Below are 27,473 nucleotides of genomic sequence, written 5' to 3' on the forward strand. Positions count from 1 at the left end.
GTATACAGGACTGGCATTAGGGCAAAGTAGAGCAAACTGGGCAATTTCTCAGAGCCCCCATGCTCCTAGCATTTATATCCTGATTATATCACTGCTTCAGGATATTTGTGACATCACATCATGTGACTAGGTTGTCACCAAAAGATCCCTTAAATGCAGGAATCACAAGGCTGAAGAGGAGAAAGGCAGGTACGTATGTGCAGTGTGTGTAGATAGATAGCTAGCTAGACAGACAGCCATGTGTTACACACATGGTTTGGAGAGTTATGTTGATGCTCCAGAATGTGATATGACTATATTTGAATAAATGTTGATTTTTTTTGTTCCAGAATAAATGTGGATTATTGTTCATGGAAAAAAAATAAGACATCCCCTGAAAATAAGCCCTAGCCCATCTTTTGGAGCAAAAAATAGTAGAAGACCCGGTCATATCTTCAGGGAAACACGGTATGTTGATGACTCAAGTAGTGTCCTGTAAATCACCTGTCAGGAAGAGAGGAAAGTGCAGCATGAAGATCATAAGGAGGAAGGCGAGATATGAGAGAATAAAAGGTCTCCTCACAGCTCCAAAAATCAGACTTCAAAAGCTCCAGGAGACCAGAAATAGCCCAGTCACTGTGCAAGGACTTTCCAGCTGGCTGGTTTAGGGCAGAAACAGCAAATTTAGCAGCAAGATCCCGCACATCTCGGTCCTCATCTTGTAGCAAATCCACTCCACACAGTATAGCCCTGAAGAAAAAAAAAAAAGTTTTAAAAGAAATACAAAATATGTGGAGTGAAATATGACAAGCCTTCATGAGCGTTTTCTAACCTTACAGCCAGTTGTTTGAGACCAGGTACAGCACATGGAAGTGCTAGTCTAACCAGGTGACATCCAAAAAAGTGCAAAGCCTCTGCTGCAGCCAGTCGCAATTTTTCACATGATACTACAGGGTCTGCACACACAAGGACAGCAGAGAGCCAATGGGTAGCGAGGGACAGATCTTTCCAAATGCCACTGTCAAGGCTAATTGAGAAAAACAAGAATTTTCTCAAATTACAATCACTTAAGTGCACATTTTTATTACAATAGTCATAATAAAATACAGACAAAATGTCCATGCTATCAAGCTTAAACTTTCAATTACCAATGTGGCAATAGCAGGCTTAGTGTTGAGAGGGCATGGCCGCGTACTTGAGGACCTTCTTTCCTTGAGTCCAGGAGGTAGAAGAGACTATCAACACCCTGAGCAATCTTAGGAAACGAAGAACGTTGAACTGCCAGAGGGGGGCAAACTTTGTGCAGGTGAACAAAACTTTCTAAAAGGAGACTCCTAGAGGGATTCATGGTCAGCTGTTTGCACAACATATCCTGGCACATAAAAAAAACAAACAATGATTAATGCTAAAGTGACTATGAAGCTCAGATGACTAGTAAGTAGAGTTGAGCGGATAGTGAAAAATCCGGGTCCGGCGGCTACCCGGCGGGTTGAAAAAGAAGTCCGGATCCGATCCGGACTTCGGCCCCATATATGTCAATGGGGAGTGGAATCTGGGGGCGAGAGAGAGCAAGAGAGCAAGAGAAAAAAAACAAACAAAAACACCCCGAATCCGAATTGTGCAGCCGGATTCCCGGGTCAGGGTCAGATCCGGATCGGACGCTGAAACCGCGCGGGTCCGGATTTTTACAGTTTGGATCCGCTCAACACTACTAGTAAGATTTGCATATTGTTGCTTTAGCTTTATATTTTACCATACCTGCAATACGTCGCTTAGTAACTCCCCGAATGCACCAGGAATCTCTCCAGTCTGCTTCTCAATTACCCAATGAAGTACGGTTGTATCTCCAGACTGAAGGAGCTGTGACACTAGATGGTAGCCAGAGTGCCCAGAGGAACTGATAGCTTCACTGCAGATATACCTGACACATGCTTCACGAAAAGTGTCAGCACCAACCTGTGTGTCATAAATGAATCTTAAAAAGAAACGTTCACCTCTCCTAGCATGACTAATTAAGTGATTGAATATATTTATCATAACCTAACAAAAATGGAGCATCTTTCCTAAAGGTCCAGTCACACTAAACAACTTACCAGCGATCCCAACAACGATAGGGATAGCTGGTAAGTTGCTAGGAGGTTGCTGGTGAGATGTCACACTGCGACGCTCCAGCGATCCGACCAGCAACCTGACCTGCAGGGATCGCTGGAGCATCGCTACACGAGTTGCTGGTGAGCTCACCAGCAACCAGCCCCCAGCGCCGCGTGGAAGATGCTGCGCTTGGTAACTAAGGTAAATATCGGGTAACCAACCCGATATTTACCTTGGTTACCAGCGCACGCAGCTACACGTGCAGGGAGCAGCGCACACTGAGCTCTGGCTCCCTGCTCTCCTAGTTACAGCACACATCGGGTTAATTACCCGATGTGTACTGCAGCTAAATGTGCACAGAGCAGGGAGCAGCGCACAATGCTTAGCGCTGGCTCCCTGCTCTCCTAGCTACAGCACACATCGGGTTAATTAACCCGATGTGTCCTGCAGCTACATGTGCACAGAGCAGGAGCCGCCACTGACAGTGAGAGCGGCGGAGGCTGGTAACAACGGTAAATATCGGGTAACCAAGGACAGGGCTTCTTGGTTACCCGATGTTTACTGTGGTTACCAGCGTCCGCAGAAGCCGGCTCCTGCTGCCTGCACATTTAGTTGTTGCTCTGTCGCTGTCACACACAGCGATCTGCGCTGCACAGCGGGAGAGCAACAACTAAAAAATGGCCCAGGACATTCAGCAACAACCAGCGACCTCACAGCAGGGGCCAGGTTGTTGCTGGATGTCACACACAGCGACATCACTAGCAACATCGCTGCTACGTCACAAAAGTTGTTCGTTAGCAGCGATGTTGCTAGCGATGTTGCTAGCGATGTTGCTTAGTGTGACGGGGCCTTTAGAGCTTTGCATTGTTATTCCTCTTAGAAATCTATAAAGAGATAACTGGGTGTTATCAGATAGGCATACATCCCTGCGCAGTCTGGCATTTTCCAATTAGTTCCCATAGTGTCAGAATGTTTATGCCCATTTGACAAGAGGACTGGAAACACCAAATTGTCAATTTATTGAGAGAATGAATAAAATGTAATTTATATTTTGCTATTTCTCCTTTCTGTTGTAGAGATATTAGCTGGAACAGTTTAGGTTATAATTTATGCTATAGTTCACCTAGGTATTACTATAGATTTGTGGGTGTGTATTTTTTGCTCTGCATAAGATTAACTAATCATAAGCAGGCAGGAACACACGGGGGGTGGGGAGGAGAATACACCCTCCTCTATGTTCTCAGCAGCTATTGTGTAGAGATAAAGCAGAGGTCAGTTATGTATCATTACAAACCTTTTCAGATCTCATCTCACAGCAGTCAGTGAAGAAGAGTGAGAGAGTACTGTAAGGCTATGTGCGCACGTTGCGTAATTACATGCAGTTACGCTGCGCTTTGTAGCGCAGCGTAACTGCATGCGTCCTGCGTCCCCTGCATAATCTATGGAGATTATGCAGGAGCCGTGCGCACGTGGCGTCTTAGAGCGCAGCGCTTCGGCTGCTGCCCGAAGCACGCGTTCTAAGAAGTGACATGTCACTTCTTCCGTGCGCTTTGCCGGCAGCCCCTGCTCTGTCTATGGCAGGAGCTGCAGGCAGAGCGCATGGAATCGGCTTTTTTTTCTCACTACGGACATTTTCTGCAGCGATTTGAAGCGCACGTGTGCTCTTCAAATCGCTGCAGAAATTTCTGCAGTGACTGTACGCAACGTGCGCACATAGCCTAAGAATAGATCTTGCAGGGTTTGCAATGATAAATAACTCAGGTCCGCTGTATCTCTACAAAGCGCCTGCAGAGTTTAGTGAGGAGGGCGTGTTCTTTTTATCTTGAATGATACTGCCTGCTTATGATTGGTGAAACATATGCAGGGGAAGAAGTACACCCCCCCAGATACAAATCTCTGGAAACACCCAGCTGAACTATAACGTAAATTAAAACCTAAACTTTACAAGCTAATATCCCCCAACGGAGAGGAGAAATTAATAACTAAAACTACATTTTACTCAACTCTGCCGACACTATTATATATGATGTAGCCTATTTAACATGTTAAAGTAATGAAAGGTCTTTTTTTCCATCATCATTTTATTGAATATTGCTCATTCGATGCTCTCACCTTTGACAGAAGATTTTCCTTTGCAATAATCTTCCTACAGACCGCCTCATGTACTTGACTTACAATGTCCCCTCCACCATAGGGCAGCAACAGGCATAGAACTTCTACAAAGGCACTTCTAACCAATGCGCACTTTTGCACTGGTGATAGGAGCCAAAGAAATGTTAGAAGCTGCTTAGTCACTTCTTGCTTGACATCCTCTGAAATACTAAAACAAAAAATACAAATATAGATTAATAGCACAAGAGCAATGTAGATGGAAAATAGAAAAGAAGATTTGGGGTACTCACTGTAAAATTTCTTTCTTGAAGCCTTCATTGGGGGACATAGGAGACTATGTGTGTATGCTGCTGCCACTATGCAAAGAAAGTTTACTCATCCCCAGAAGTATGTATCCAACTGGTACAGAGATAATCAGTTATTGAGAAAGTGTGTGGGAGAAGCGACAGAAAGGTAAGAAAATATTAAAGAAATATACTAAAACAATACAACTCATAACAAGTGAATAGAAGGGCAGATGCTGTGTCCCCCAATGAAGTCTCCAAGAAAGAAATTTTACAATGAGTAAACAAATCCTTCTTTTCTCTATCACTTCATTGGGGTAGACAGGACACCAAGGGACATCTTACAGCAGCCCCAAGGGTAGGCACAAGATAGTGCCCTTAATTTTGCGCTCTGACAACTACGGCTTAGAAGCCCCTTCTTCCAAGGCTCACATCCATTAAAGAGTAGGTGTGGACCCTGTAGAATTTCGCAAAGGTATGAATGGAAGACCAGGTAGCCGCCTTGCATAACTGTGAGGCAAGGGCTTAGTCATGGATGACTCAGAAGGCCCCCACTGCACGAGTGGAGTGATTCGTGACTCTGAGTGGGCACGCTCTGTCCTTTATCCAGTAGGCTTCCAATAAGGCAGACAAGATCCAGTGGACAATGGTGGCTCTGGAAGTAGGAAGTCCTCTGCGATAACAATCAGGAATGACAGAGTCCAATTGTCTGAAAGATGCCGTCCTGGTGATGTAGAAGCGAAGTGCTCTCACATGGAACAGCTTATGGAGCAACTGTTCCCAAGAATGAGAAGGAGATGGTAGAATGAAGGGAGCAATGTTCTCCTCAAGGTGAAACGAGGAAACCATCTTGGTGAGAAAGGATGATGCAAAACCACCTTGTCCTGATGAAACACCAGATAGGAAGGCTGGCAGGAGAGGGCTGTGAGCTTGGACACTTATTTGATCGAGGTGATGGCTATCAAGAAGGAAACCTTACAGAGGAAGGCTAGAGAAACTTCTCATACCATTTCAAAATGGGGCATCTGAAGGACATCCAGAATAAGGTTAAGGTCCCAAGGCTCTACCAGAGGTCAGTAAGATGGAATAGAATGTGTGACCCCCTGAAGGTAAGTTCTGACCTGGGGATGAGACGCAGGTTTTCTCTGAAAGAGAATGGATAACTCTGAACCATGACCCTTAAGTAAGCTAAGGGATAGGATAGCATCACGACCATGGGAGTGGTCCGAAAGAAGACTTTCCATCTGCAATGGTATATGTGAGAGGAAGAAGGTTTCCTTGCCCTGATCATCGTCGGGATGACCTGATTGGAGACACCAGCGAATCTCAAAACTGCAGATTCAACGGTAATGCTATTAAACTGAGTGACTGAGAATTCTGGTGGAAGAGAGGAGCCTCTGAAAGATCTGGATAATCTGGAGGTTTTCCACGGACGTCCGTGAGGAGATGAACTAGCTCCGCATACCAATGTCTTCTGTGCCAGTCTGGGGCCACGAGTATGATTAGATACTCCTTCCGTCTTGATCATCTTGGGGAACAACAGTAGAGGAGGAAACAGGTATTGAAACGAAAAACTGGGACCAGGAAATTACCAGTGCGTCAGAATTGACCGCTAGGGGATCGCAACACCTGGATATAAACTGGGGAATCTTGTAGTTCAATGTGGATACCATCAGTTCAACATCAGGTGTCCCAGAGGCAGATCTGGTCGAAGATTGTCGGGTTCAGGGACCATTCACCTGCGGAGAGGCCCTATTAGCTGAGAAAGTCAGCAGCCTAGTTGTCTACTCCGGAAATGTGTACTGCTAAGATTGCTAGGATATTCCATTCGACCCATGAAGGATCTGAAAAACTCCTAAGATCACTGCACGGCATCAAGTTCCTCCTTGCTGGTTGATGTATGGCCATGACTGTGAGTTGTCACATTGGACGCAGACCAGATGGCGGAAGAGCAGGTCCTGCCAGCGAAGGAGAGCCAGGAGGATTGCTCTGAGTTCCAGAATGTTGATGGGAAGAGATCATTCCTGGGCATTACATCGTCGGTGTATCATAAGGTTCTGGAAGACTGCTCCCCAGCCAAGGAGGCTGGTGTCAGTGATTATGGTCTCCCAAAGAATCAGTAGAAACAATCTTCTGCGAAAACCGAAAGGGGATAGTCTCCACCATTCCAGAGACCTCTCGATCTGGAAGCGGAGTGCTACTGTTCGGTCCAGGGAGAGAGTGGACCTGTCCCATCTTGGTGGAAGAAAAGTCTGAAGAGGGTGAGTGTGGAATAGAGTGAATGGGACTGCTTCCATTGAAGCTATCAACTTGCACAGGATGTTCATGCAGAATCTGAGAGAAACTACAGAGGGATGTCTGCCAAAATGAATTCCTCTTAGGAGGACAGAGTGCTTGTCTTCAGGCAGTAAGAGTGTTGTGCATGCGGTGTCGAACAGCATTCCCACGAAAACAATGAGCTAGGCTGGTATCAGAGACAACTTTGCTTTGTTCATAATGTAGTCGAGAGAAAAAAAAAAAGAGTGTCCAGGGTGATTGGCAAGCTCTCTCGACATACTGAGGGGGAAGGCGCTTTGATTAAGAGGCTGTTCAAGTAAGGGACAATGAGAATACCTCACATCCGAAGAATAGCTATGATGGCCACCATCACCTTTGTAAAGCCACTGGGCGTTGTGATAGGCTAAACGGCAGCGCTATAAATTGATAATGAGAATCCTGATCTGCAAAAGGCAGGAATCTCTGATGGGATTGAAAAATGGGTATGTGTGTAATGCTGGTGGGTGTGGACCCCCTGCGCTACGGAACCCAAGCTTACCCTGCACAGAGGGGTGTAACTAAACGACTACCTGGTCTTTAGTAGAACCGGTGGTGGTGGGGATAGGCTGAGCCGCAGATAATCGACATGTACCACTCCAGGGCAGTCCACGGACCTGCAGCAGCTGACTGGAGAGTCAGGGAGCGGGAGACATATAGCAGAACCCAGAAACACGAGACAACAAGATCGGTACAAGACACAGAAGGACAAGGACTAAACAGGAGGCAAACCCAAACAAAACGGGACAAACAACAAAATAACTAAAAGGTCAGACTAGCAAACAAATAGAACTTGCAAGCAGGCAGACAGTAAAATGGCTAACAAACAGAACTGGCAAGCAAAGAGAAACTAAAGCATACTAAATAAAAGGTCAGAGTGGAGGGAGGAGCAGGCTAATAAGACACTTGCTAGTGGGGGATTGGCCAGAGAAGGAGAACTCTACTGCACACAATGTTATAAATTCCAGCAGTATGGATGCTCTCTATTGCCAGGTGGAGAGGCTCCAGACAGGAGGAGGACGTAGCAGAGCTGGGAATGCTACTGCACTGCACCGCAGCAGACCTGCCACATGGGGGAGCAGAGTGGGGAATGCTCATCAAGCTGGCAATGCACAGCACGATGCCCGCAGTGCGTAACAAGACATGTGTGGGTGACAGATGAGAATGCCTCTGGTCTGAAGAATGACCATCATGGCTGCCATCACCTTCATGAAGACCCTGGGCGCTGTGTATAGGCCAAACGGCAGAGCTTTGAAATGATAGTGGGAATCCTGAACTGTGAAATGTAGGAGTCTCTGATGGAATAGAATAATTGGTATGTGCAGATAGACATTCTGTATGTCCACAGAACATAAGAACTCCCCAAGTTCCATGGAAGTTATCACTGAACGGAGCGACTCCATTGTGAAGTTGCGGAGGCAGACGCACCTGTTCAATAATATGAGGTCCAAGATGGGATGTGTGATGGATGGATCCTCCTTATTTCAAACAGGATTCAAAGAAGTGACTATGGGGGATGGTGGAAAATTATATTTTGTAGCCATAGGAAACGATGTTCCAAATCCAGGCATCGTCGACAATGGAAAGCCACTCGTCCCGGAAATGGAGAAGACAAGAGCCCGCCTTAAGAGGAAACCAGAAGAGGTTGCTATAAATTCTTGAACAGTATTGGCTGATCAGATTGAGCTTGTTCCTTACCCTTTACATTCAGAGTCTGATTAACGGCTATAATCAGACTAATCACCACATTTCGTAGTTTAGAGATATGTTAGGAGTCCAGATTGGAATCGGAACGGGGTCCGACTCCTGAACCACCAGAGGGTCAGAGGAAGAAGAACAAGAAAAGGATGCCATCCTGGGGAACGCTTAAAGAAAAGGAGATCTGGAAGACGAATTAGTGTGAATTCACTTCTTGGAACTCTTGGATGGTCTGCCATGTGGGAGTTGAGGAATTGGGGAATCCGACTTGCCCTGGGAAGTGAGCTGGATCCCATGGTGGAGGTTGGAACAGGTTGGAACCAAGGCCTGGAAAACCTTGGCTAGGTTGGAGACTGATTGGGAGAGAGCCGTGGCTCACTCAGGGGGAGGGGGTGCATTCTAACTGTGGGCAGTGGAGGATTCTGTTGGGATGCCATAGTGGACAGGCTACAGTTTTGGCAGAGGGACGAGGTCTAAGGCGGAAACTTCTTGTGACAAGAAGCACAAGCAAGTGAAGGACAAAAGCCAGAGACTGGGAGCGAGATTCCCTGAGGTTAGGCATATAAGTGGTAGAGATGCTGAGGAAGGGGTTTCCGCGAGTTGATAAAAAGAGACGAGCTCTGATAGGCTGGGCAAAGTGGGCAGGGGGTGCAGGAGAGATGGCGCAACTGACTGCGATTGATGACGTGACAAAGATTAAAGTAGGAGACTTGGCCGCAAGGGAGAACCAAGGTGGTGCGATGGATGCGGCTGGGACTGAAGCGGGAAACCGTAGTGGTATATGCAGAGCAATAAAAAGACCTCTGTCCCTAACTTAAAATAAAAAGACCTAACTGTCCCTTTTTTAACTAGTAATTAAGATGAACCATTAACGATTTTTTTTATATATTCTTTTTTTATATGGATCCCCCATAGCTCGGGACCTAGGAAAGGGAAAACCTGTTCTGAAGGCCCCAGAATCCATCCTTGCATTACATTAAGGAAGACGGTCACCAGGTGTCTTGGACACTGTCGGGCAGCTGGAAAGTACTAGTTCTGACTTCCCTCCATGCACATCAAGCTCTGGGGGGGCGAGCGGGCAGGGATATGGTGGCAAGGAGCAGGGAGCCCCAAACACTCTTAATGTGCTGTGGGGCTGGGGAAGGGGAGGGTTAGGTTCCTGCTGGACAGACCAGAGAGGATACAGTAGTGATGCAACCCCATACTGTGGGTTAACAGAGTGACACAACTCCACTCTGTTGTCCAATCACAAGCTGAATCGGAAAGACAAAGGGAAATCATTATTAAAAAAGAAGGGAATTTTGTTTACTTACCGTAAATTCCTTTTCTTCTAGCTCCAATTGGGAGACCCAGACAATTGGGTGTATAGCTACTGCCTCCGGAGGCCACACAAAGTATTACACTTAAAAGTGTAAGGCCCCTCCCCTTCTGCCTATACACCCCCCCGTGGGATCACGGGCTCCTCAGTTTTAGTGCCAAAGCAAGAAGGAGGAAAGCCAATAACTGGTTTAAAAACCAAATTCAATCCGAAGGAATCTCGGAGAACTGAAACCATTCAACATGAACAACATGTGTACCCGAAAAAACAAAAATCCCTAAGAAAACAGGGCGGGTGCTGGGTCTCCCAATTGGAGCTAGAAGAAAAGGAATTTACGGTAAGTAAACAAAATTCCCTTCTTCTTTGTCGCTCCTAATTGGGAGACCCAGACAATTGGGACGTCCAAAAGCAGTCCCTGGGTGGGTAAAATAATACCTCGTGATAGGGCCGTAAAAACAGCCCTTTCCTACAGGTGGGCAACCGCTGCCTGAAGGACTTGTCTACCTAGGCTGGCGTCCGCCGAAGCGTAGGTATGCACCTGATAATGCTTGGTAAAAGTGTGCAGACTCGACCAGGTAGCCGCCTGGCACACCTGCTGAGCCGTAGCCTGGTGCCGTAATGCCCAGGACGCACCCACGGCTCTGGTAGAATGGGCCTTCAGTCCTGAGGGAACCGGAATCCCAGCAGAACGGTAGGCTTCAAGAATTGGTTCCTTGATCCACCGAGCCAGGGTGGATTTGGAAGCTTGCGACCCTTTACGCTGACCAGCGACAAGGATAAAGAGTGCATCCGAGCGGCGCAGAGGCGCCGTGCGGGAAATGAAGATTCTGAGTGCTCTCACCAGATCCAACAAATGCAAATCCTTTTCACATTGATGAACTGGATGAGGACACAAAGAAGGTAAGACGATATCCTGATTGAGATGAAAGGGGGATACCACCTTAGGGAGAAACTCCGGAATCGGGCGCAGAACCACCTTGTCCTGGTGAAACACCAGGAAGGGAGATTTGCATGACAGCGCTGCTAGCTCGGACACTCTTCGAAGAGACGTGACCGCTACTAGAAAGGCCACTTTCTGTGAAAGGCGAGAAAGGGAAACATCCCTCATAGGCTCGAAAGGCGGCTTCTGGAGAGCAATTAGAACCCTGTTCAGATCCCAGGGCTCTAACGGCCGCTTGTAAGGAGGGACGATATGACAAACCCCTTGCAGGAACGTGCGTACCTGAGGAAGTCGTGCTAGGCGTTTCTGAAAAAATACAGATAGCGCTGAGACTTGTCCTTTAAGGCAGGGCTGTGGAGTCGGAGTCGGAGTCGTGGAGTCGGAGTCGGAGTCGGAGCTCATTTTGGTGGAGTCGGAGTCGGTATAAAATGCACCGACTCCGACTCCTAAAATATATAATAAATTGGGGACAGGAGTGCAATGCAGAATGTGCTGAATATTTTACTAAATAACAACATTTAGTATAATGCTTATATTTAAGTGAAAAATTTATTGTAGTACAATGTGAACATCAGACATTTAATTGTTTTTATGATACAATAATCAAGATATTTGGATAGAACATAAAATATTTATTGGAATACAACTTTAGAACACAAAAAAACTAATAAATTGTAAATATGTAATATATATAATATATATATATATATACAGTGTATATACACACACACAAGATATATATGTAATCTACTGTATATTACATAGTGTATTACATATTTACAATTTATTACAGTTTTTTGTGTTCTAAAGTTGTATTCCAATAAATATATTTTATGTTCTATCCAAATATCTTGATTATTGTATCATAAAAATTATTAAATGTCTGATGTTCACATACACATATTCATGTACTACAATAAATTTTTCACCTAACTAAAAGCAATATATGTAGGAGTCGGAGTCGGAGCCGGAGTCGGAGTCGGAGCCGGAGTCGGAGTCGGTGCAAGAGAATTTGAGGAGTCGGAGTCGGAGTCGGAGTCGAAGGTTTGGCTTACCGACTCCACAGCCCTGCTTAAGGGAGCCGAGCGACAAACCTTTTTCCAAACCGGATTGCAGGAAAGAAAGAAGAGTAGGCAATGCAAATGGCCAGGGAGAAACTCCCTGAGCAGAGCACCAAGATAAGAATATCTTCCACGTCCTGTGGTAGATCTTGGCGGAGGATGGTTTTCTAGCCTGTCTCATGGTGGCAATGACCTCTTGAGATAATCCTGAAGACGCTAGGATCCAGGACTCAATGGCCACACAGTCAGGTTCAGGGCCGCAGAATTCCGATGGAAAAACGGCCCTTGGGACAAGTCTGGTCGGTCTGGTAGTGCCCACGGTTGGCCTACCGTGAGGTGCCACAGATCCGGGTACCACGACCTCCTCGGCCAGTCTGGAGCGACGAGGATGGCGCGGCGGCAGTCGGACCTGATCTTGCGCAGCACTCTGGGCAACAGTGCCAGAGGTGGGAACACATAAGGTAGCCGGAACAGCGACCAATCCTGAACTAAGGCGTCCGCCGCCAGAGCTCGGTGATCGTGAGACCGTGCCATGAAAGCCGGGACCTTGTTGTTGTGCCGGGACGCCATTAGGTCGACGTCCGGCATCCCCCAGCGGCGACAGATCTCCTGAAACACGTCCGGGTGAAGAGACCATTCCCCTGCGTCCATACCCTGGCGACTGAGGAAGTCTGCTTCCCAGTTTTCCACGCCTGGGATGTGAACTGCGGATATGGTAGATGCCATGTCTTCCACCCACGTCAGAATCCGCCGGACTTCCTGGAAGGCTTGCCGACTGCGTGTTCCTCCTTGGTGGTTGATGTATGCCACCGTTGTGGAATTGTCCGACTGAATTCGGATCTGCTTGCCTTCCAGCAACTGCTGGAAGGCTTGTAGGGCAAGATACACTGCTCTGATTTCCAGAACATTGATCTGAAGGGTGGACTCTTGCTGAGTCCACGTACCTTGAGCCCTGTGGTGGAGAAAAACTGCTCCCCACCCTGAAAGACTCGCGTCTGTCATAACCACCGCCCAGGATGGGGGTAGAAAGGACTTTCCTTTTGACAATGAAGTGGGAAGAAGCCACCGAAGAGATTCCTTGGCCGCCTGAGAAAGGGAGACGTTCCTGTCGAGGGACGTCGACTTCCCGTCCCATTGGCGGAGAATGTCCCATTGTAGTGGACGCAGATGAAACTGCGCGAAAGGGACTGCCTCCATTGTTGCTACCATCTTCCCTAGGAAGTGCAAGAGGCGTCTCAAGGGGTGTGACTGGCCTTGAAGGAGAGATTGCACCCCTGTCTGTAGTGAACGTTGTTTGTCCAGGGGAAGCTTCACTATCGCTGAGAGAGTATGAAACTCCATGCCAAGAAATGTTAGCGATTGGGTCGGGGTCAGATTTGACTTTGAAAAGTTGATGATCCACCCGAAACTCTGGAGAGTCTCCAGCGCAACGTTCAGGCAGTGTTGGCATGCCTCTTGAGAGGGTGCCTTGACAAGTAGATCATCCAAATACGGGATCACAGAGTGACCTTGAGAGTGCAGGACTGCTACTACTGCTGCCATGACCTTGGTGAAGACCCGTGGGGCTGTCGCCAGCCCGAAAGGCAGAGCTACGAACTGAAGGTGTTCGTCTCCTATAACAAAGCGTAGAAAACGCTGGTGCTCTGGAGCAATCGGCACGTGGAGATAAGCATCTTTGATTGTCTATTGATGCTAGGAAATCTCCTTGAGACATTGAGGCGATGACGGAGCGGAGGGATTCCATCCGGAACCGCCTGGTTTTCACGTGCTTGTTAAGCAGTTTTAGATCCAGAACGGGACGGAAAGGCCCGTCCTTTTTTGGCACCACAAACAAATTGGAGTAAAAACCGTGACCTTGCTCCTGAAGAGGAACAGGGGTCACCACTCCTTCTGCCTTTAGAGTGCACACCGCTCGCAGAAGAGCATCGGCTCGGTCGGAAGGTGGAGAAGTTCTGAAGAATCGAGTTGGAGGACGAGAACTGAACTCTATCCTGTACCCGTGAGACAGAATGTCTCTCACCCAACGGTCTTTGACCTGTGGCAGCCAAATGTCGCCAAAGCTGGAGAGCCTGCCACCGACCGAGGCTGCGGAGAGAGGAGGCCGAAAGTCATGAGGAAGCCGCCTTGGTAGCGGGTCTTCCGGCTGTCTTTTTTGGGCGTGACTGAGCCCGCCAAGAATCTGAGCTCCTCTGATCCTTTTGAGTCCTTTTGGACGAGGAAAATTGGGACCTGCCCGAGCCTCGAAAGGACCGAAACCAAATGTTTGGTTTGGGCTGGGGTAAGGCTGAATCCTTACCCTTGGACTGTTTAATGATTTCATCCAATCGCTCACCAAACAGTCGGTCACCAGAAAATGGCAAACTGGTTAAGCCCTTTTTGGAAGCAGAATCTGCCTTCCATTCCCTTAACCACAAGGTTCTGCGTAAAACCACGGAGTTGGCGGACGCCACTGCCGTACGGCTCGTAGAGTCCAGGACAGCATTAATCGCGTAAGACGCAAATGCAGACATTTAAGAGGTTAAGGATGCCACCTGCGGAACAGATGTACGTGTGACCGTGTCAATCTGTGTAAGACCAGCTGAAATAGCTTGGAGTGCCCATACGGCTGCGAATGCTGGAGCAAACGACGCGCCGATAGCTGCATAGATGGATTTCAACCAGAGCTCCATCTGTCTGTCAGTGGCATCTTTAAGTGCAGCTCCATCTTCCACTGTAACTATGGATCTAGCCGCAAGCCTGGAGATTGGAGGATCCACCTTGGGACACTGGGTCCAGCCCTTGACCACGTCAGGGGGAAAGGGATAACGTGTATCCTTAAGCCGTTTGGAGAAAAGCTTATCTGGATAAGCGTGGTGTTTCTGGACTGCCTCTCTAAAGACAGAGTGGTCCAGAAAAGTACTTAATTTACGCTTGGGATACCTGAAATGGAATTTCTCCTGCTGTGAAGCTGACTCCTCCACTGGAGGAGCTGGGGGAGAAAAATCCAACATTCTATTGATGGACGCTATAAGATCATTCACTATGGCGTCACCATCAGGAGTATCCAGATTGAGAGCGGTCACAGGATCAGAATCCTGATCAGCTACCTCCGCCTCATCATACAGAGAGTCCTCCTGCTGGGACCCTGACCAGTGTGATGAAGTCGAGGGTCGCTCATAGCGAGCTCGCTTAGGCTGCCTGGGACTGTCGTCCGTGTCAGAGCCTTCACCCTGGGATGCATGGGACCCCCCCGGAACCCGGAGCTGTTCCAACTGAGGGGGACCAGGGAGCAATGATTCAACAGTGCCCATGGTCTGAGTTACTGGTCTAGACTGCAAAGTTTCTAGAATTTCAGTCATAGTCACAGACAATCTATCAGCAAAACTGCAACCTCCGTTCCCGTCACCTGGACAGTATTCACAGGTGGTTCTCCCTGGGTCACCTCTAGCAGAGGCCCCGGCCGAGCAGTTGCCACAGGCCGAGCACTGCACACAGTGGGGGTCAGTGGAACCTGCCGGTAGAGTAGCCTCACATGCGGTACAAGCAGCATAGAAAGCCTGTGCCTTGGCACCCTTGCTTTTTGCGGATGACATGCTGTTGTCTCCTCTGAGCAATCTAGGAGGGTATAGAGCCAAGAATCACCAGCGACCGTACAGTGCAATGTATAGCATGCAAGCATAAAAATACAAATGTACACTTCGGCACTAGTGGGGTCAGCACCAGAGGTGCCGCTTACCGCCCGCTCAAACGCGGGTGTGTGTTCGCCAGAATCCCGTGTCTGGGTCTCCCAGAACTTGTCTCCCCTCTCCAGCTCAGACTGCCCACAGGAATGGCTGCCGGCGTTCTGTGAAGAGGGGCGGACCGTGGGCGTGCCTCAGACAAAGTGCGGGAAACTGGCGTCCCACTGTGCCCAGTGTGAGGGCTGGAGTATGTAAAGTAGACTCCAGCCCTCTGCGCTGATGTTCTGTACAGCGTCCCGCCCTTCCCCTGACTGGCAGGCCTGGGGGCGGGAACGAAACGAAACTAGGCCGCAAAAGCCGGGGACTCGAGTAATAAGCGCGGCCGTCATATATGCACGGCCAGCGCGGAAGTCCCCGGCGCACCACAAGTCCCAGCCGCGCCGCAGCGTAAACTGACAGCAGCGGCCGGCGCGGCAGTTCCCAATACATTAACTCACTCAGCAGAGCTGTAGTGAGTAGTGGCACAAGCGCGCAGCGCTGTTGTCCCCGGCGCACTAACACACCCAGCAATGCTGCAGTGTGTCTGCGCGCGGTCTGTACGGGGACACAGAGTACCTTGACGTAGCAGGGCCATGTCCCTGACGATACTCAGCTCCATATCCAGCAGATTCCCCAGCGGCTGTGGATGGAGCACGGTCTCAGTGCCTGGAGACCGGTAAAATCCCACTTCACCCAGAGCCCTAAGGGGGATGGGGAAGGAGGCAGCATGTGGGCTCCAGCCTCCGTACCCGCAATGGGTACCTCAACCTTAACAAACACCGCCGACAAAAGTGGGGTGAGAAGGGAGCATGCTGGGGGCCCTAGTATGGGCCCTCTTTTCTTCCATCCGACATAGTCAGCAGCTGCTGCTGACTAAAACAGTGGAGCTATGCGTGGATGTCTGACCTCCTTCGCACAAAGCATGAAAACTGAGGAGCCCGTGATCCCACGGGGGGTGTATAGGCAGAAGGGGAGGGGCCTTACACTTTTAAGTGTAATACTTTGTGTGGCCTCCGGAGGCAGTAGCTATACACCCAATTGTCTGGGTCTCCCAATTAGGAGCGACAAAGAAAAATAACAAAATGAAGGTAGAAACAGGGCAGGGGGCATCCCTGTGTTTGCCTCCTACTGACACTTTTTTTTTGCATAATGTCAGCCTCTTAATGGCAGCAGCATACACCCATGGTCTACTGTCTCTCCCAATGAAGCGATTCAGAAATTAAAACTACAGACACAATAATAATGAGTGGAAGTAAATACCATTGTTAACTGACATGCTCTTGGAAACCATACTACCTCTCAAGACAACAAATGCTGAGAAAAAAAAAAATCTCATCCACAAACTACCAGATTCCACTATCCACCCCATAATTAACAAAATAAAATGTGTGCATAAATTTAATTGATAAAGGAATAATTAAAAAAAAAAATGCTGTTACAATATGCTACACAAATTGTAACCTGTAAGCACTGATGTGGTAGAGTCGTAACATATAATTTGAGAATTAATCATCAATGCCTTAAATGGTGTTTCAAAGAATATAATAAATAGGCTTCATCACATAGATAAACAGGCTGCCCATCCTAGTCAAGTGTCAGAATGGGCAAGCTTCTGAGACCTATGTCTCGACTGACAGAAAAGCTGTATTGTAAGCAACCATACCTACGCTGCAGGAGAAGTGCTATGGCAAGAGAAGAAATAGACCTTACGTATATGGATGTATGCATTATTAAACATATTTTATCTTTGGAATGATGACAACATCATTGATAGGGTTTGATCACAAAAAAAGGGGCTTTCCGCACCTGGGCGAATTATTCGCAACCTGTGCAACATGCTGATTATTAACAGTATATTAGTATACGGCTCTGCAAGCCCTTATAAGCAGTCATCACATGACCGTATGAATGTGATTTGCATACTTGCGGTCGTGTGCCAACCAGTCTTTCATTTGCTTTTCTCAATATTCCATTGAAAGAAGCAGCGGTGAAACTAGTTGGCACATGACTGTAAGAATGTAAAATGCATACTTATGGTTACATGAAGACCGCATGAATCAGCTAGCGGAGTGTACATTACATACAGCACTGCTTGCCAAAAGTTCATTACCATAGGTGAGATGACTACATGTACCATATATATTAACTTTAGGGGAAAGCTATGAAAAGTAATACAATATACAACTTGTGTTAGAATTCTGTCAAGAGCCTTGTCTCTAGGAAAATACTAAGGGCGGCTTTGCACACTACGACATCGCAGGTGCGATGTCGGTGGGGTCAAATCGAAAGTGACGCACATCCGGCGTCACTTGCGATGTCGTAGTGTGTAAATCCTAGATGATACGATGAACGAGCGCAAAAGCGTCGTTATCGTATCATCGTTGCAGGATCCGACATTTCCATAATGCCGGTGCCGCGACAGGTACGATGTAGTTCCTCGTTCCTGCGGCAGCACACATCGCTGTGTGTGAAGCCGCAGGAACGAGGAACATCTCCTTACCTGCCGCCGGCGGCTATACGGAAGGAAGGAGGTGGGCGGGATGTTTACATCCTGCTCATCTCCGCCCCTCCACCGCCATTGGCCGCCTGCCGTGTGACGTCGCTGTGACGCCGCACGACCCGCCCCCTTAGGAAGGAGGCGGGTCACCGGCCAGAGCGACAGTCGCAGGGCAGGTGAGTGCATGTGAAGCTGGCGTAGCGATAATTATCGCTACGCCAGCTATCACAAGATATCGTACCTGCGACAGGGGCGGGGACTATCGCGTGCGGTATCGCAGCATCGGCTTGCGATGTCGCAACGTGCAAAGCCCGCCTAATACTGGTCCATGCAATCACTGAATCTTTACCAATTTTCCTTCAGCGCTATTGATAGCAAAGCATAAATCTGCTGCAGACGTCCATGTAAAGCATTGTGGGACACTCCATCTTTGGTATGAGGAAGGCCGTTTATCAGTTCAACTAGTAGTGGTTCATAATCCATCACTTGGACAATAGGCACAAGTGCGCGAGCAGCCATGACATGCACAGCATAAATTGGGTTCTCTCTCAGCTCCAACAGAGGCTCCATAAAACATCTGTATGAATAACATAAAATAAAATCAATGCTTTCTAATATAATGGAGAGAACCTAGCAATGTTCAGAAAGAAATGCACCCCAAATCTTCATCACCTGGCATCACTGTCTCCCCCGGGCTGTAGCTTGGATAGCAGTGTAAGGATAGGATGCAAACTTGGATGCAGCATTTCTTTTGCCCGTATAGCCCTTTGCAGTTCTTCTAGCAATACATCACTCAGCCCTGGGTATCTTCGCAGAAGAGCCCCAACATGCAGTGTGCTCTGCACAGAGCAATCCACATCACTGCGAGACAATCCCAGCATGCCAACAGAGAGGGCCGCTTGGAAAATGGAAAAAAGGGAAATTCAATCACTGCATCAAAAATTCAGCTGAAGGCAGATATATCTTTAGTAATGCAACACTTACTGAACAGCTGTAGAGCTGCATTGCGCATAGCCCAGCAGGGGGAGCACAGGCTACTGACTGCGAGGGACATAATTGGAACCGCATGGTAAAGTAGAGTAGAGCGCAGGCCTGCAGATCGGAGCATAGTCTGAAGGGCATGTACAGCAGACACCTAGAAAGCAAAATATACTGACTTTTATCTACTATTTCAAAATTATAACTTGACAAACATAGATATGCTTAAAGTGTAACCGTTGTTTTAATTTTTATTTCATAAATCAATAGTACACATGAAAATAAGCAACCTTGTAATATTTCTTATCAGACAAATCTGCTTCTTTCTCAGGAAGAACTGATCAGTTATTATCAAATGTCTCAATTCTGAGGTAAAATCTGTGTTCAGTGAAGACTTTCCCATCACTGAGATAGGAGATGGCAGTTGGTGCAGATGAGATTCTATGTAGATCGAAGAGGGGGCAGAGATCTGCCTCCAGCTCCTTCTTCTACCTCCAGCGCCTCCTCACTCTGTCTCCCTACACCCCCTCCCTCCAGCTCCTCCCTCCTCCTATCTCTGCCTCTAGCTCCTCCCTCCAGCTTTCTCTGCTTCTAGCTCCTCCCTCCAACCTCTTCCTCCAGTTTCTCCTTCCTCCTCTCTCTGCCTCTAGCTCCTCCCTCCAGCTCTCTCTCTCTGCTTCTAGCTCCTGCCTCCAACTCCTCAATCCAGCTCCTCCCTCCTCCTCTCTCTGCTTCTAACTCCTCCCTCCAACTCCTCCGTCCAGCTCCTCTCTCCTACTCTCCCTCCTCTCTCTGCCTCTAGCTCCTCCCTACAGCTCCTCCCTCCTCCTCACTGCTTCTAGCTCCTCCCTCCAACTCCTCCATCCAGCTCCTCCATCCTCCTCTCTCTGCTTCTAACTCCTCCCTCCAACTCCTCCGTCCAGCTACTCTCTCCTCCTCTCTCTGCCTCTACCTTCTCCCTCCACCGCTAACGCCTCCCTTCTCCAGTCATTATAGAAGCTCATCAGTAATATCTCCCATCTCCTATCTCAGTAATGGGAAAGTCTTCACTGAATACAGATTTCCCCTCAGAACTGAGAATTTTGATAATGACTGATCAATTCTGGCAGAGAAAGAAGCAGATTTGTCTGATAAGATATATTACAAAGTTACTTATTTTCATGTTAAGCCAAGCTCTGTACCTGAGGAATGTCGAGTGTGTGGTCCCAGGTAGACGGCAGGGGTTCTTTAGCTAATATGAGTAAGGATATAATACATGTTTCAAGAAGTGGGTGAGGAGGGCCCTCTGCAGATAAGATGCCCTGCAGGAGAATAGGAAATCCTGCAGCTCTTCGGGTAACAGAGAGAGACTGCTGAGACTTTGCCAGTAATAAGGCCTGCAAATCACAGAACATTGTAAGAGGCACTGCAGCAACGAGACCAGAACGCTTGATTTATACATTGCACAATGTAAAGCCACACCTGCTCCATCATTTTTCTAGGCAGATCTCTCAAGTTTTGATCTTTATGGCGAAGTAGTGCAGAGCAAAGCCTGGTAAATCCTGTGCTGCATCCATCTACAGCGCCCTGCAGGATAAAGAAGCATACTATGAAGACTAATACAAGGATGCATTCTAAGGAGACCTTGTAAATTAGCTCTCTACTAGAGGAAAGTAAACTATCTTGCAACTGCCATATCATATAAGTCAATATGAGACAATATAAGGCTGCTTTCACACATCCAGTTTTTGCTGAGTGGCACAATACGGCGCTTTGCAGAAAAAAATGCAACAGTTTTTTTTTGCCGCCCATTGCGTTTTTTTCTGCATAGACTTGCATTAGCGCCGTAACGTGCCGCATGGCCTTGCGTTGCGTGCGTTTTTTGCCGGATGTGGCATATTTAGCCCAATGCGGCGGCCGGCTGGAACGTTGCCTGGCACATTTTTTGTGCGGTGAAAAAACGTATTGCGCCGAATCCGGTGCGATGCAGCGTGATTTACAATGCAAGCCTATGGACGCAGTATGCGGAGTCCTGCGGCAAAAACCGCATCCGGCCGCCGGATGCGTTTTTTTGCACTGCGCATGCTCAGTATCAAGCCGCATCCGTCAAAAAACGGACGAGCCGCATGGAAAAACTTATGCAACGGATCCGTTTTTTTCGCCGCATCCATTGCATAGGTTTTTGAGCCGGATTGAGCCGCACTGCAAAAACCAGATGTGTGAAAGCAGCCTAACAGGACTTGCAACATGACAACCCAGTGATATTAGTTAAGACAGATGTCTATCCGCACATAGCTATTAAAGGGGGAACTTGCACCTCATCAGTACACACTAGGGTTGGACGGCTGAATGTGAAGCCCCATAATGCAGGATTTGGGAGGAGAGAACTAGTTCTCAATAAGGAGACCAGTTGTGTATGGAGTCTCATCGATGATGCTCAATAAGGGAATAAACATGCAGTGAAGATCTTGTAAATACATAGATATTTAAAAGCTCACTGTCATTTCAACAAACTTTGCTAAACTTGAAGGCGAGAAATAAAGAAAAGACCAGAAATGAAAAATCACCTAGTCCATAAGGGGTTAAATAACGACTACACAGTAATACAGTATATACTAAAGCAACTTTTTGCATAAACATTTGCTGATGCTAATAGTTGGTTAGCAGTAAGTGTGATGCCCACCACAAGTCTTCATTGTGATCTGTGAAAAAATGGGAAAGTCTGAAACCCACAATGGCTCAAATGCAGCAGTTTCTTAAAGATCCAGTCATTCCTGTAGCGAAAAGCAGCAAATACACGTACAACTCTCTGGCCTAAAACAGGGACTTGCGATCTTCTCTGTTACGACAGAGCTGACATAACACCTTAATAGCCTGTCTCGCTGACAAATCTAAAAGTTGTGAGTCAACACATCAAAGTCTGTCTATAAAGACCACATTATGAGACTTACCCAATGACGACATCTCATGAATATATCGTGATATGCTCTCATAGAAGCTTCAATCGCTGAGTTAGAAATTAGTAGCAAAGGAGCGGCAATCAACTTTTCTACGAGTGGCCCAAGAAACATTCCAATTTCCTGGCAGTTTTAAAATAAGAACATTAATTTAGAGAATGACTTTGCAAGCAAACTTTATCAGCTTATTGGAGTTTCACCTTTAAGGAGACCCAGCAACAAGTCATAATGAGGCTGTGCTCTTCTGTTATAAGAAGGTCTTCCTGCACGTCCTCTAGGCCTCTACCATGTGCAATTAGGACGCTGACAGCCTTCCCCATATCTTGAAAAGATGGTGCAGCTACTTCTGTGTAAAATATGCAACTTTGTTATTGCCATAGACAAAACAGACACATACACGGTTCACCTTGATGAAAGTGTTACCCATCAACAGTTTGGTGCAAAAAAAACCCCCAAAAAACTTGTTTGCCACTGAATTAAGAGACTATGATATAGTACATAACAATCATAGATGTAAACACGCAGAAACTAAAAAGTGAACCTGTCTCAATGGAAAACCATTGGTGGAGTGGAGTCACAGGAGGCAGGGGCAGTGCTAGTGCCTGGCAGAGGTGGGGTCTGTGCCTGACAGCAGAGGCTGTGCTGGCAGCGGAAGCTGTGCTGGCTGTGTGGAGCAGGTCGGTGCAGCGGGTGTTCTAGATGCTCTATCGGCGGTCCGGACTTCAAAGAAATGGCGCCCAGTGCAGCGCATGCGCAGATGGAGCTCTCAGCCGAGAGCTCCATCTGCGCACGCACTGACTCTGGGAGCCATCATTTGAAGCCAGAGCTCCTGGGACACTCTCTGCACAGTCACCGCAGCTTCCACTGCCAGCACAGCCAACCAGAGAGGCAGCCAGCCACCCTCACGGAGAGGCACCCAGACACACGCACAGAGAGGCACCCGGACACACGCACAGAGAGGCACCCGGACACACGCACAGAGAGGCACCCGGACACACGCACAGAGAGGCACCCGGACACACGCACAGAGAGGCACCCAGACACCCACACAGAGAGACAGCCGGCTGCATGCACAGAGACGCACCCGGACACACGCACAGAGAGGCACCTGGACACATGCACAGAGAGGCACCCAGACACCCGCACAGAGAGGCACCCGGACACCCACACAGAGAGACAGCCGGCTGCATGCACAGAGAGGCACCCAGACACCCGCACAGAGAGGCATCCGGACACCCGCACAGAGAGGCACCCGGACACCCGCACAGAGAGGCACCCGGACACCCGCACAGAGAGGCACCCGGACACCCGCACAGAGAGGCACCCGGACACCCGCACAGAGAGGCACCCGGACACCCGCACAGAGAGGCACCCGGACACCCGCACAGAGAGGCACCCGGACACCCGCACAGAGAGGCACCCAGACACCCGCACAGAGAGACAGCCAGGTGCATGCACAGAGAGGCACCCAGACACCCGCACAGAGAGGCACCCGGACACCCGCACAGAGAGGCACCCGGACACCCGCACAGAGAGGCACCCGGACACCCGCACAGAGAGACAGCCGGACACCCGCACAGAGAGACAGCCGGACACCCGCACAGAGAGACAGCCGGCAGCATGCACAGAGAGGCACCCGTACACCTCCACAGAGAGACACCCGGACAGCCGCACAGAGAGGCACCCAGACACCCGCACAGAGAGACAGCCGGCTGCATGCACAGAGAGGCACCCGGACACCCGCACAGAGAGACAGCCGGCTGCATGCACAGAGAGGCACCCGGACACCCGCACAGAGAGACAGCCGGCTGCATGCACAGAGAGGCACCCGGACACCTGCACAGAGAGGCACCCGGACACCTGCACAGAGAGGCACCCGCATAGAGAGACAGCCGGCTGCATGCACAGAGAGGCACCCGGACACCCGCACAGAGAGGCACCCAGACACCCGCACAGAGAGGCACCCAGACACCCGCACAGAGAGGCACCCGGACACCCGCACAGAGAGGCACCCACACAGAGAGGCACCCGGACACCCGCACAGAGAGGCACCCGGACACCCGCACAGAGGCACCCGGACACCCGCACACAGAGGCACCCGAACACCCGCACAGAGAGACACATACACGGTTCACCTTGATGAAAGTGTTACCCATCAACAGTTTGGTGCAAAAAAAACCCCAAAAAAACTTGTTTGCCACTGAATTAAGAGACTATAATATAGTACATAACAATCATAGATGTAAACACGCAGAAACTAAAAAGTGAACCTGTCTCAATGGAAAACCATTGGTGGAGTGGAGTCACAGGACGCAGGGGCAGTGCTAGTGCCTGGCAGCAGAAGCTGTGCTGGCAGCGGAAGCTGTGCTGGCTGTGTGGAGCAGGTCGGTGCAGCGGGTGTTCTAGATGCTCTGTCGGCGGTCCGGACTTCAAAGAAATGGCACCCAGTGCGGCGCGTGTGCAGATGGAGCTCTCAGCCGAGAGCTCCATCTGCGCACGCACTGACTCTGAGAGCCATCATTTGAAGCCAGAGCTCCTGGGACACTCTCTGCACAGCCACCGCAGCTTCCACTGCCAGCACAGCCAGCCAGAGAGGCAGCCGGCCACCCTCACGGAGAGGCACCCAGACACCCGCACAGAGAGGCACCCGGACACACGCACAGAGAGGCACCCGGACACCCGCACAGAGAGACAGCCGGCTGCATGCACAGAGAGGCACCCAGACACCCGCACAGAGAGGCACCCGGACACCCGCACAGAGAGACAGCCGGCTGCATGCACAGAGAGGCACCCAGACACCCGCACAGAGAGGCACCCGGACACCCGCACAGAGAGACAGCCGGCTGCATGCACAGAGAGGGACCCAGACACCCGCACAGAGAGGCACCCGGACACCCGCACAGAGAGGCACCCGGACACATGCACAGAGAGGCACCCGGACACACGCACAGAGAGGCACCCGGACACCCGCACAAAGAGGATCCCGGACACCCACACAGAGAGACAGCCGTCTGCATGCACAGAGAGGCACCCGGACACCCGCACAAAGAGGCACCCGGACACCCGCACAGAGAAACAGCCGTCTGCATGCACAGAGGCAGTCGGCCGACCACACACACAGCCAACCGCGCCATTCTCCACCTCCAGGTAAGGTATATCCAGAATTTAAGACGCACCCCTCATTTTCCTCCCAAATTTTTGGGAGGAAAAGTGCGTCTTATAATCCGAAAAATACGGTAACTCTAAAGCATATTTGTGCATCAAAGTGCCAGCGTTTTCCTTAGGTGACAATATCCTTTTGAGGAAGAATTTTGACGAGTTTTACCATGTTAACTCTGCCAAAACATTGATTAGCACCTGGAGACTGAACAAAACATTTTTTTTTTTTTTTTACGTTTTTTCTAAACTTTGGAGTCTAATTTCCCTTTTAAGTCTATCTTCTCTGGGAGGTGTGTACTTTTTCCACTACATGATGTTTACCAATCATAAGCAGGAATCATTATGTAGGGGGAAAAAAACATGCCTCCAAAGAATGTCAGGCCTGGCTGACTCTGTATGACACATGTAATGACATACGCCCCTACTCATCTGCTGGCATCTACTGTGATTACAAGCAAGGAAGGGGAATAGAGCAGAGCTGTGTGTCAATACAAACACCTCTGCATTTGCAGCTCACATCCCACGTCACTGTCAGTTCTGCTCTCCTTGTTTGAAGAGGATATAGGAATCTATATTTTACAAGCTAATATCTATACAATCAAGAAGTTGAAAAATAAAAAATATATTTTATTCACCTCTGCACCCATTATTTAATGATATGGCCAGAATAAAAAGCTTTACCTAGTCAAACATCTTTTTTAACTATCGCGGGCAGTAATCTTACGTCTGTGCGGTCATAGTGTTAATCCCCACCTGCTGCTGCGGGCTGCAGGCAGGGATCCGCGCACATGTCAGCTGATTTGTACAGCTGACATGTGTGCCTCGCAGGTACGAGTGGAATCGCTATTCACCCATACCTGTTAACCCCTTAAATGGCGCTGTCAAGATGTGACAGCGCCATTTTAAAAGCAAACGTGGTCATCTTTTACTCACAGGCCGCCACTTGAAGTCACGTGGATTTGATGGTTGTCATGATAGCATAGGGTCATGTGATGACTCCTGTAGCTCACATGACTAAGCTGCTGTAAGAAGCAGCCGAGTACTGCAGCTTACAAGAGATGATCATTTCTCCCGGTCTGAGTGGTGCTGCTCTGATCGGGAGAAATGAATGAGCGATCAGACTGCTGATCCTTATAGTCCCCTAGGGGTACTAGTAAAATTTAAAAAAAAAAAGTTTAAAAAAAGTTTTGAAAAATTAAAAATAATTCAAAGTTCAAATCACCCCCCCCCCCATTTGCCCCATTGAAAATTGTTAAAAAAATGAAAAATATACACATTTGGTATTGCCACGTTCAGAAATTCCCGATCTATCAAAATATAAAGTCAATTAATCTGATTGGTACACAGTGTAGCAGCAAAAATAATTCCAAACGCCAAAATTACGTTTTTTGGTCACCACAGATTTTGCGCAAAATACAATAACAGGCGATCAAAAGTAGCATCTGCGCAAAAATGGTATAGTTATAAACGTCAGCTCGAGACACAGAACATAAGCCATCACTGAGCCATAGATCCCGAAAAATGAAGATGCTCCGGGAAATGGTGCAAAACGTACGCAACTTTTTTTTTTTCTTAACAAAACTTCTGATTTTTTTGACCCCTTAGATAGTAAAGTAAAACATATTCATGTTTGGTGTCTACGAACTCGCACCGACCTCAGGCATCACACTGACACATCAGTTTTACCATACATTGAAAACAATGAATAAAAGATCTCAAAAACAATAGTGCAATTGCACTTTTTTTGCAATTTTTCCACATTTGGAATTTTTTTTGCCGTTCTCCAGTACACTATATGGTAAAACTCATGGAATAATTTAAAAGTACAGCTCGTTCCGCAAAAAACGAGCCCTCATATGACCGAATTGACTGAAAAATAAAAAGGTTCGGCTCTTGGAAGAAGGAAGGAGAAAAAAACAAAACAACGGAAAGCGCAATATCGGCGGTCGTGAAGGGGTTAAATAGTATTTGTCAAAAAAATGTTGCCACCTAATCTGAGAGACAAAAATCCTGACATCAGTGATGTATCCCCTACTAAGCTGCCTGCTGCAGTTTTGATAAAATCACTGTTTTATCAGCAGGATATTATTACTATAAAGGCCGCTTTACACGCAAAGACATTGCTAACGAGATGTCGTTGGGGTCACAGAATTCGTGACGCACATCCGGCTTCGTTAGCGACGTTGTTGCGTGTAAAACGCACGAACGACCGTTAACGATCAAAATTACTTATCTAATCGATGATCATTGATGCGTCGTTTCTTTCCCTATTATCGTTGCTGTTGCAGGACGTAGGTTGTTTGTCGCTCCTGCGGCAGCACACATCGCTACTTGTGACACCGCAGGAACGAGGAACATCACCTTACCTGCGGCCGCCCGCAATCTCCGCCCCTCCGCTTCTATTGGGCG

At 48.3% G+C, this 27,473-nt stretch overlaps 1 protein-coding gene across 1 annotated transcript in view; it reads right to left on the minus strand.

Moving 5' to 3' along the window:
* LOC142249593 (tRNA (32-2'-O)-methyltransferase regulator THADA-like) overlaps positions 1-27,473 on the minus strand; it is a 150,924-nt gene that overhangs the window by 27,221 nt on the left and 96,230 nt on the right. Inside the window, exons 18-29 of the mRNA XM_075321304.1 lie at positions 22,106-22,251; positions 21,900-22,028; positions 20,431-20,535; positions 20,151-20,345; positions 18,976-19,126; positions 18,664-18,889; positions 18,341-18,568; positions 4,183-4,390; positions 1,738-1,935; positions 1,128-1,351; positions 812-1,006; positions 484-729 (exon numbers count right to left, since the gene is read on the minus strand). Coding sequence (XP_075177419.1) covers positions 484-729; positions 812-1,006; positions 1,128-1,351; positions 1,738-1,935; positions 4,183-4,390; positions 18,341-18,568; positions 18,664-18,889; positions 18,976-19,126; positions 20,151-20,345; positions 20,431-20,535; positions 21,900-22,028; positions 22,106-22,251 — 2,251 coding nt within the window. The remainder of the gene's footprint in view (positions 1-483; positions 730-811; positions 1,007-1,127; positions 1,352-1,737; positions 1,936-4,182; positions 4,391-18,340; positions 18,569-18,663; positions 18,890-18,975; positions 19,127-20,150; positions 20,346-20,430; positions 20,536-21,899; positions 22,029-22,105; positions 22,252-27,473) is intronic.

Source organism: Anomaloglossus baeobatrachus, chromosome 1, assembly GCF_048569485.1.
Source record: "Anomaloglossus baeobatrachus isolate aAnoBae1 chromosome 1, aAnoBae1.hap1, whole genome shotgun sequence".
Taxonomy (NCBI): domain Eukaryota; kingdom Metazoa; phylum Chordata; class Amphibia; order Anura; family Aromobatidae; genus Anomaloglossus; species Anomaloglossus baeobatrachus.